At 30.9% G+C, this 11574-nt stretch overlaps 1 protein-coding gene across 1 annotated transcript; it reads left to right on the top strand.

The window, feature by feature from the left end:
* Positions 1-996: 996 nt before the first annotated feature.
* Positions 997-10346, top strand: LOC131851789 (uncharacterized). The gene is made up of 7 exons (XM_059202342.1): positions 997-1278; positions 2187-5988; positions 6413-6604; positions 7651-7770; positions 8781-9038; positions 9495-9683; positions 10159-10346. The coding sequence occupies exons 1-7, from the start codon at positions 1154-1156 to the stop codon at positions 10234-10236; spliced, it is 4764 nt and encodes a 1587-aa protein (XP_059058325.1). The 5' UTR covers positions 997-1153; the 3' UTR covers positions 10237-10346.
* The last annotated feature ends 1228 nt before the right edge of the window (positions 10347-11574 follow it).

Raw genomic sequence — 11574 nt, 5'->3', positions numbered from 1 at the left:
ATATAATGTATAAAAAAAGCATATCGGCCACGGTTATTGCTCGTGAACTTGTTCGCCATTCCAAGTATACCTCAATATGAGTCATGTCTTTTTTAAGTATCCATAAAAAAGAAATGACTCATCAAGAAATAATGTAAACAGATTATACATATAAATAGAATAATGGAATCGCGAAACCACCTATACCGCGATATCCTAAAACATCAAACAATACAAAAACGCGTTATACCTAGTTCTATAAATATATGCTAAACTTAGAGTTGTAAAAAGCCAGCAGCTAAGTCTTCAAGCTTTTTCAGTTAAAAAGTGGCGGTAAATTACAATTTACAGACACAATACCTATTTATTGATTCGCACTAACGATACGCTATTAAAAAAATAATTAACATAGTAGGTACGTAACATCGACACTATGCTACTAATGATTTTGAAGATGCTTATGTTTAAGAAAATAAAAATAATAGACACAAAACAATGAAATAACATATTTTGTCGTTTATATAATGTCTTATATTTTTATAATCGGTATACGATACGAAATAGAATCATAGCGTATTCAATAGGTTTTGTTAATATTGCTATATTAAGAAAATAGATAAAAAACGGCAACACTGACTAAACTATAAAACAAAATTCTCAAAAAATTGGTCACTTAGCTATCTATTAAAAAAAATATATTTAATAATTATTATTTACTTTATTTCTGCAAATATTATATTCATTTCCATTAATTTATTTAAAATGACAAATTCATTGTTTTTTTAATCTAGTAATTATGTGGTACCATTTAAGTTAATAATCATTAAGATTAATCTCGTATCTTTAATTTGTTGCAATTAATAATTACTACACTAACAACAGTTACCTACTACATAGTAATAAAATTAACTACCTATATGAAATTGTAAATACAACGGAACGCAGCCGTATAATATTTTATATTTTTGTTACATAGCAACCCAAACAAAGTTAATGTCAAAAATTGTCAAACAAATTATGTATATTTTTGTTCGCCTTGGATAACGCGACATTAAGTAAATACAAAAATATTATTGTATATTTTCAGTCTGAACTGATGTGCATTGCATAAGAATATCACTGTGAATATTTAATAAACGTTAATTCTCGTATATTATGTGCTAATATTGCTACAATGAGACGAGGTCATCCAGGCATTGGTGGATGGCGGAATGAAAATACAAGGCATTTCAGACCCAGAAGCGGCGGGACACCGCATTATAGGCCCCCTGCGACTTATGGCCTACTAGATTTGCCTAGGTAACTACTTTTATAATTATCTTCCATGTGATATGTATCCAATACACAGTTCGCGCCTAATTCGTTGATGAAAATAAAATGTTTTAAAAGCAATTAAACCTAGTTATTAGTTATTATCAAAGTTGTAAATAATTATAATCGTAGTTATTAGTAAATATATTTTAATTATTGTCTATGATATTTTAACTCTTTATTGTTTTTATTAATATATATATATATATATATATATATATATATATATATATATATGTTTTTATTTATTTCCACAACAACAACCTTAAATATCATTATAAAATACCGTTGAGACTTTGTCGCTGCAGTTATTACAAGTATATAAAGTAAATAATGTATTTTATAACATTTGTACATTTTTTAAGTTCTCAAGTATATCTCATGAATCCATATTATAAATTAAATCTAGATAAGACATTTAGGTTAAGTTTTTTAAAAACTTTTTTTGTGTTGATATGTCAGTATTAATAAATACTTATATTTTAATTGTAAATGATTGTATTGTATACTTTAATAATATTGATTCATAATTATTTTAGAAAAATTGTATATTCAAAAGTGCTCGTATTAAGTTTCTTTGAATAGAGATTATTTATTTTTCATATTTAAATGATTTCATATTGTCATTTCATGACTAAATTAGTACAAGTACTGTATGACAATGTTACAAATATTAAAAATTATATATTTTTAGATGTTTGTAATTTATAAAATCTACTTGACCTAAGTAAGTAGAAGAACCATACATTAGAAGTAATTTGATTACCATAGATTAAATTATTTATTTGTAAGAATGCAGCTAATATAAAAGTAATGTGTGTGATGTGTGTATTTTGTTTAACTTAAAATATCTTCTATAATCAAAGTAACTATAAAAAAAAATCTAATAATTTCAGGTTCCCACCACCCACGCCCAGACCACATAGATCTGTTACACCTTTTAGCATTCAACCTGGATCATTAAATAACCAATATAGATATGATATTCATAAGAGAAATAAATATAAAGATAATCGTCAAAATAATCAAAGGGATAATGTTCAACTTGATCAAAGGTCTAACCACCCTCATCATCAACAACATATGAGACACAATGATAGCTCAACCCTTTCAACACCTTATGAATTTAATAATCTCTATGAGAATCAACCAATTAATAACTATGTTAATAATAGGGGAGATGTAGACCACAGACAATATGGAATTAACCATACTTGTCAAGATCCTTATAAACAGAACAGAGTTTTCCCTTGGACTAACCCTTCTAATAACATCAATGTGAATTATGATGATAACAGAGGTCAATATAACAATAGACAATTGGTAAGGCAGGAAAGTATTGATGGAAATAAGTTACCTTTGTCAGAATATACAGGCCATAGACCACCAGCTTCAGACCATTATGATGGAAAACCTAGTTCTGATATAGATAACTCAAACAGTTTTAGCCATTCTGTTGATGACACTATAGACATTGTAAGGAAACGACTCATGAATCGTAATGAACCTCATCAAGAAAATCCAATAAAACCAAATAACCAGACACCTCAAAGTACACAGCTTGGAGATAATACCACTCTTGATTATCATACTGAACAAGATCCACCTGCAAAGAAAAGAATACAAAGGCAACGATCAACAGATTCTAGGAAATGTGAAAAAATAAAAGATAAAATTGTTCATCAACTTTTTAAAATGGATAAAGATAGAATACATAAACTAATGGATGACCCAAGTTCATCAACAAAATTTGAATATGCTATAAGCAGCCTAATAACTGAATCACAGATCAGTTTAAATCGCCACATGAGGTCTGTTGCTGAACAGTCACTTTGTAGTTCCAGTGATTTCATTAACAATGACACTGTATATGAAGACACTTTCATGAAACAGATGCAATGTATATTAGAGCCTCAAGACACAATTTTTCTTGAAGATATTAAGCCATTAGTAATGGCAGAGTTAAGTAAAGTACTTCAATTAGATAACGAAGATCAGAGATTTGATATTTCGGCAGATCAAGGCAATTATCCATCTCAGGATTTCAATCCAAATTGTGAACAATATTATAATAATTCACTTACATATGATAACATGTATCAGGATAATAATTATGAAAAGAGAAATCAACAGTCTACTTTCGATAAGTTGCCAGATACAAAAATTAAGATTGACACAGATACCAGCAATGACTACAATCAAATTAGAGCTAATTCATCCAACCCTCTTTTCGAAAGAAGACGTCACAGAAGGAGTAATGACCATGAGAAAAATAAATTAAATATTGTTAATCAAAGGTCATCTAGAAGAAGTATGGATGAAAAAGGGTCTAATGAAAATATCCTAACTAATGATGCACCTGTACCAAATAATACTAGAAGAAGTATTGACAGCAAGCCATGTAATGACAATCATATTAAAAGTGAATTTCCAATTTTTCAAACAAACACTGAACTATTTTCAGGTGATGATGATACATTTGCTGAATTAGATCAACAGTATCATGTTGCTGTTGATCCAAATTTTATTGAAAGTTATGATAACCTAAGTCCGCCTCGATCACATGAGCCTAATGTGTCATCTGAAATTAACTGTCAAACTCCAGACAAAAGTATAAAAGAAAAAATTGATAGTCCGTCACAAAGTATTGAAAGTACACCAATAAAACAACCATCCTGTATAAAGAAGGATTTTAAGACAGAATGTCAAATTAAAAAAGAGATAATGACTACACCTATTAAAACCACTGATACCAATGAAAATATAGCAGTACAAAATGATAATTTAAAACAAGAACATACACCGCAACAAAAAAAATTGGAAGGGGAACTTGGAAAATCAGAAAACACAGGTACATTGATTAAATCATCTACTCCAACAACATCAAGGAAAAGATCATTGGATCAGAAACCTTCTCATCGTAAAGAAAAACGTAAAAAAAGTGATTCCAGTCTCCTTGATGCCAACAAACAGATTTTGAATAAAAACATAATCATAAATGTAAATGATTGTGCTGCTAAGAAAACAGAAAAATGTAAAGAAGCCAAGTCTATTTTTAATTTATTTTTCTCTAAAGATGAACACAATAAAGAGTCATTAAAGGAATCTAAAAAATCTGAATCCATAGATAAACATTATTCTGATAAATATGTAAAAAGAAAGGAAGAGCCTAAAACGTCAAAATCAATACAAAATGAAAATAAGAAAAAACATCATACTAATTCATCCAACTCTTCTAACATAAGTCCAAAATCAGTTACTGATACAACAAATACCAAACACACAAGCCAAACCACAAAATCTGATTCTAAGGTTAAATTAAAACATATTGATATGTTTGTTGAACAACCACGAAAAATTAGTGTACACCAAGCACATAGAAATACAACTACATTACCACCTACAACTGTACCTGAAAAATCTATAGAGACAAATAAAATAAAAGTTCATACAAATAATAAAGTTACAAAATCTGCATCTGCAAAAGCACATGGATTAAAAAAACTAGTCTCAAAAGAGACGCAAACTGTTGTTAGTAAAGCTTGCACTACCAGGTTTTGTCAAACAGAAAGAAAGAAAACGTTTGCAAAAGCAATACAAACTGAGCCTGTTATTTTTGATAAATCCAGACCCAAAGCAACTGATGCTTTTGAAAGAATGAAGGAAATTGATTTAGAAATACAAGTTTTGTTACAAGAAAAGTTCAAGTTATATAACTCATTGGAATCTAGAGATCCATCACAGAATGTTATGCAGACACTAGGTATGACTGTCGTAAACATGAGTCCTTCGGAAGAAGACAAAGATACTGACGCACATGACAATGCTAGTCTTTCTGAGGACACCATTGTCGATGATTTTACTAACATACCAGTAGAGGAGTTAGAACAAATTGCCTTAGAATCTGTTCGGGTAGCTCAGATTGAACCAATAAAAGTTGGGAAAAGAAGTCGACGTCAAAAAAAATTAGCACCAGATATAATATCAACAAGTAATAAGAGGTATGTCAAAAAAATAAAAACACCAAACATATCATTGATAGAACAGATTATCACAGATGATAGACCTTTGGAAGATATAATATCATTGGATGACTTAGAGAGTGTACCTTCCAAGTCTAGAAAAAAAACATTAAAACAAAGAAATTGCAATGTGCCTAAGAAAAAAGTGACAAAAAAAGTTGGAACTTCAAAATCAGCATGCAATACTCAATTGAAGTTAAAAGAATGTTCTGTGGTCTTAGTTAATGTTGATGTTAGTAAGTATTTAAGTAATATGATAGAAGAACCTAACCATAATGGAGAGTTAGTGCATAAGGTGGATCTCTCTGATGTTGAATCCATTGTTGTAAAAGATGAGGTGAAGATTGAGGTTGACAATAAAGAAAAAACCAATATTATTGAAGATATTAATGACGACTTACACTTTGATATGTTGGATGTGTCAGAAGATATAGTCATTGGCGATAATTGTGAATTCAAGTCAACTGAGGGTAAAGATACAACTAACAGGATAGTTGACGCAATAAATGAAGAGATAATACTGGACAACAGTCAGTCCTCAATGGAAGAAGCTACTAACCCCGATGGTGCACAGGAAGAGAATGAATGCAAAATGTATGATTACTCTACAGATGAGAATTTGCAACGTGACTCTTTACTAGTTACTGGAAATGCAGATGCCATATTGGCAATAGAAGTAAGTATATTGTTTTGTAACCTCTTAGCGCCACATGTATATTTTGTTTGCCTCAAAACAGCTAACTGCAACTATAAAAAATGTAGATACTAGATGCTCTGAATCACGAAAATATCATCAATTTCAATATCATGCATGTAGTAAAAAACGGTTATTTCAATATTACAAACAGACTCTATTTTCTATTTTATTTATACATATAGATAATTGTTTGCATTTGTCTGGCTGTTTTCTATGTATATTATGTGTGTATTTAAAAAAAAGTACCTTAGTAACAGTTGTCTAGAACCCATATCACAAATTGCATAGCCTGGGACTACAAGGCATGTTAATTGCCCAGAGATATTATTATTATTGATATGTACTCATGTATTTACTTTTTGCTAAAAATTATCCAAATCTAACCTAACTTTTGTTTCAACAGTGCATCGACAAAAACTTTTTGGCAGCTGGACTGGATGGCAATGTGTACTACTTCGGTGGTGATGGACAGCTCATCTCCACACTACGAGGGTCCAATTTAGCAGTCACGTGTCTCACGATTGTCAAAGATAAATATGAGACCACAGTATATACTGGATCGTTGGATTCTAGAATACGTTATTATGATTTGGAGGTAATAAAAACTATTTTATTAAATTTACAAACAATTTTAACATCTTTTGTGATTAAATAATTCATTTTATACAACACCAAAACTGTATCCAAACTTTTTTTAATGTACAAATTATTTAAATCTCTTCTGTTATTAAAAAATTAATGTGACAACAAAACTAATTAAATTTAATAACAAACATGGTTACTTTACGTTCTGATTCTCAAGTTCTGATTTCATCATCTGATGAGAAAGACAGAAATTAGGCAGTTCGTTGGGACTGATCTCGTTATTTTTTTATGGCTCACTAGCTGCACCCGCGACTTCGTCCGTGTTGAATTTAACTTTATTTTTCTAAAATAAAAGTAACCCAACTTACTCCTTACTACATTAGATACCTGCCAATAAAAGTCCCGTCAAAATCAGCCATTTCAGAGATTAGCCGGAAAAAACAGACAAAAATTCTAAAAAAAGTTATTTTGGTGTATGTACCGTATTTATATTCATATGCAAGTAGTAACGGTTATTTCAATATTACAAACAGATACTCCAATTTTATTTATATGTATAGATTGTGTTTTTAATGGATAATAATGGAATGGTGCACATGACTGCGCTAACGGTTTATGCTAGGCACCAGAAAATAAGGTTAGTCAGCCCATTGTGGCAAATACACAATCAATTGGTTTTATCAGGATAGATTCCAGTGGGAACCGCGTGGATGTCACCCTGACATAGCACATTGCTAATTATGCTGTTATTAGTCTACATTACTAACATTTCCCTTCCCCTATGGTTTCCCCGGTTATGGAATGGTATACCCACTCCATGTAACAGGGTACATTTTTGAGATTTGAATAGCCACTAGTCACCATTACTATAACAATCTCCTTTTACAATTTCTACTATTATAATAATCTTTGTCCAACACAATAAATGTTTTTAACAATTGAAACATGACCTATGAATTTTTTATTGATTTAAAACCAGTAGCTTTTGAGTTATCCCTACTAATGCGATTTATACATTGTTTTCATGGCATGAACGCTATATTATTTATTTTTCAGACTGGTCTAGAGAAGGGACCGGAATGTAATGTACTTAGTCCTATACAAACAATGGACAGAGCGTGGGACACTATATTCGTTGGGACAAGAACAGGATTTGTTCTACAATTTGAGTGTAAGGTTAGTTGAAATCTTCTTAATCATTTCATTACAAATGTATTCTTGTTTATATTCTTTGCTAGCTACTCGCCCCGGCTTCACCAAAGTGTACATGTATTATACATATAAACCTTCCCCTTGAATCACTCTATCCATTACAAAAAACTGCTTCAAAATCCGTTGCATAGTTTTAAAGATTTAAGTATACATAGAGATGGACAGACAGCGAGAGCGACTTTGTTTTGTACATTGTAACGATGATTACAAGTAAAAAATTATTACTTTTTACAATATAATTGTAATGTATATATTATATGTAAATAGTAATGTACATAATATTTAGCAAATACATTTAGTACCTGATTTTACTAATAATAATATAGGAAAATCAGAATGAAGTTAAATCTGTCAATTTGTGTGTTAAGATTACATATGAAATAGATTTATTTAGCTTACAGTGCTACAGGTCTAAAGTATCTGACAATAATTCAAACCACTCTATAAAAAAAGAAATATTACATATGAAATTTTTATAAGCTAAGGAAAACTAAGAATAATTTTATTTATGTCTATTTTTCAATATCACAGTTACTATTTAAAGATTTATTTATTAATAAAATAATAAATAGAATCTACAAAAAAACGCGCACAATATAACTTCTTAGCTTCTTCCAATGACCGTCTTCCGTTGGCCGTCATACCTGAGCTTACTCTCCATTTGTGCATAATATTGCACTTGCACGCAATCCATTCATATTTTTATTAGGCAGCTCTCACTTTACATTAAAGTTCTTATTATGGATATTCGTCAATACATAATCCACGCTTTTTTTACATTATTAGATAATTAAATACATTTACATAAAATGTATCCTCAAATGGACACAAAAATTAATTAAAATAAATTAACATCCTATTTATAATACAAGAATACATGTACATTTTTATTGAATATAATATTATTGCTTAGGTCATGTAAGATTTTATTATATGTAATATACCTATATGTTAAATGATGATTTATATTTCAGAACAATATGTTGATACCAGTGAGTACAGTGAAATTCTCAGAGCAATCGATTCTCGCATTGAGGGCGATGAAGGAAGGCCCCCGGAAGGTACTGTTAGTGGCGGCTCGGTCTGAAGACGTAACGATAAAAGATGCACAGACTGGACTACTGCTGCGTACTCTGGTTGGACCCAAGATGACAGTGTACACACTGCTTTATGAAGATGGAAAAGTTTACTGTGGAACGAGCAGTCATCAGATACATGTGTTTGATTATGCTGTAAGTATTTTATTGAATTGGGTGATATTTTGCGGATTGTCATTTCGTTACTTAATGATTTAATACTACTTTGTTTCATTACACTACCTAACCATCATTAGCATGTGCTAATGTGAAATGAATAAGACCCATGTGAGATCAGAACCTTACTTACCTTACCTACCCTATTAGTGATCAAATTCCGACCATTATTAGATCTACACCCATATCGTCATCAGGCAATGAATAGTATTTGGATATAGTTGGGAAGCCTAGTGGTGACTAGTCGCCGCTAGTCATGTCGTTAATCGTTTTATTTCAATTGTAAATTCATTTGAATAAGTAAAAAACGAACAAAACATTTGTACAGACGCGAAGTTATTATGCGATTATTACTCGAAGGGTCAACTAGTATGTAACACATTTAAACGTAACGATACATCTATTCCTGATTTTTATATTTTATCATAATTTCAGAGTGGAACACACGCGAGCGTCCACGAAGGTGGTAAGGGCGCGGTCTGTCTGCGCGCGAGCGGCGGGCTACTGTTCGCGGGGTGCTACGACGGTTGCGTGTATGTTTATCGCGAGGGCGAACCACAGCCCCTCGCACAACTCCGCGGACCCAGCCTTATGCTGCTCTCTCTGGCGGTCGTCGATACCAAGGTTAGATTTCTGAATATTTTTTTTTTATTTAATTTAAAACTTCAAGGACAATTTACACATGGCATCTAGTACCGAGCTAAGTAGAGATTGTATTATGTCTACTGGAAAGCTGATAAAATTACTTAAATACAAGTATATTGTACATAGAATTGTAACGTATTTTTATACGTATTTAAATATTGTAAACATAAGGTATATTTACATATATTTAAATATTAAGATTTACCTGCTCTAGTAAAGCTGAAGTGACTTCCACTCAGCTTACACACTGCATCATATATAATTATAAATACATAAAGAAACTCACAGCACTGATTTTCAGTGGGTCCATTATAAGACTTCTTATGTATCTTCATATCATTTTTTATAAAGTCCCATTCAACCATTTAGTCATGAAATAGTTATAAACGAACACACTTTTAAGTTTATTATATTAGTATGAATTGAGTCTAATAAAATATGTATTGTTTTACAGATCATCGCTGGATACAAAGACAGAAGTTTGTACATATGGAAAATTCCACTCAGCATCGTGCAAGAAATGATTTTATAAATGTCTACCTTTTTTGTAGATTAAATCTCACCATATATTAACTACTAATAATATAAACCCACTTATTTTTTAGTTTTTATTATGTACATAATAAAATATTTTAGATGTTGTATACTTTTATTATTGTATACCTTTTGTTTTTGTTTGTGTGTATGGAATTTTATACAACATACGCCATTGTTAATTTTATATATTGCTTGCTGTTTTACTGAATACGCTGTTCACGCTAGCAAAGCACCAATGGAGAATGTTTGAAAGAGTCGAGTCAATTAGTCTGACATGAGTTTTTTTTTAAGGATGATAATGGAATGGTGCACCCGCCTGCGCTAACGGTTTACGCTGGCCCCGCCAGCGTAAACCGAACCAGTGGAAGATGATAAGATGAACATGAGGTCAGGTCTGTTAGCCCATCGTGACAAATTCACTAAGAATTTATCACGATGGTTTCCAGGGGGAACCGCGTGGACATGGTACATTGCTAGTAATGGGTTATTAAGTCCACATTACTAACAATCCCCTTTCCCAACAATCTGACATGAGTACATTACTAGTAAAACTACTATTCTCAATAGCTCACATATTTCTGGTAAAGGAAACACGATTAATTATTCTTAACCCAAAGACAGCTGTGACAAGATATTCTCATCGAAGAGTTGTAAATTTAAATTCATGTTAGTAGTATCGTTAATAATACGCCTATAGTCAACCTACTAGCTGCCTCAGGAAAGTCGTGAAAATAATATACGGTATTGTATCCTATAAGAAAAATTATTGTCACAGAATAAATATTAATAATACTTTTAAATATTTATTCTGGTACTATTCACAACGTAAATAAGCGTCTAAAATCAAAACGCAATAAATTGTTACAGTTATCGAAGACTACTAGCTACAACAGTTATGTGCTGCAGTGTGTTCAAAGAGAAAAGTTAAATATATAATGAATCTACTCTAAGAAATAATTAAAAAATATTTTGTGGAAGAACGCATCAAATTTCTGCCAAGTGGCACTCCTATCGTAGAACAGTTTTCACCTGGGTTACCAGATTGTAAAATAAGATACAGAAACTGTATAATTTCGGAGCCATTGGTATTCCTTTTATATCATAAATTTTTGTGTATAATTATACACAAAACCAAAATAGATCCTCATAATTTCATAAATCAGTAGATATTTAAATTTTGTTAAATTGAAAATTTATTTCTGGAACACGTAGCTAAAACTAATCAAAATATAGTTATTATATTTGTTTAGATTTTATTTTTATATTATGGCTAATTTTTATCAAAACCTAAGAGTAAAAAAACAATTAATTATAAATAACGCTTATAGACATC

The sequence above is a fragment of the Achroia grisella genome, unplaced genomic scaffold (assembly GCF_030625045.1).
Source record: "Achroia grisella isolate CSIRO2021 unplaced genomic scaffold, CSIRO_AGI_Agris_v1 utg807, whole genome shotgun sequence".
Lineage (NCBI taxonomy): Eukaryota > Metazoa > Arthropoda > Insecta > Lepidoptera > Pyralidae > Achroia > Achroia grisella.
Note: the sequence above shows the minus strand (reverse complement) of the source record. Positions and strands in the feature narration are given on the sequence as shown.

Bases quoted from the DNA above. Each gene is read 5' to 3' on its own strand.
- LOC131851789 (XM_059202342.1), top strand. From the start codon at position 1,154: ATGAGACGAGGTCATCCAGGCATTGGTGGATGGCGGAATGAAAATACA. The intron at 9,039-9,494 runs GTAAGTATTTTA...TCATAATTTCAG, and splicing joins TACATGTGTTTGATTATGCT to AGTGGAACACACGCGAGCGT. The intron at 9,684-10,158 runs GTTAGATTTCTG...ATTGTTTTACAG, and splicing joins TGGCGGTCGTCGATACCAAG to ATCATCGCTGGATACAAAGA.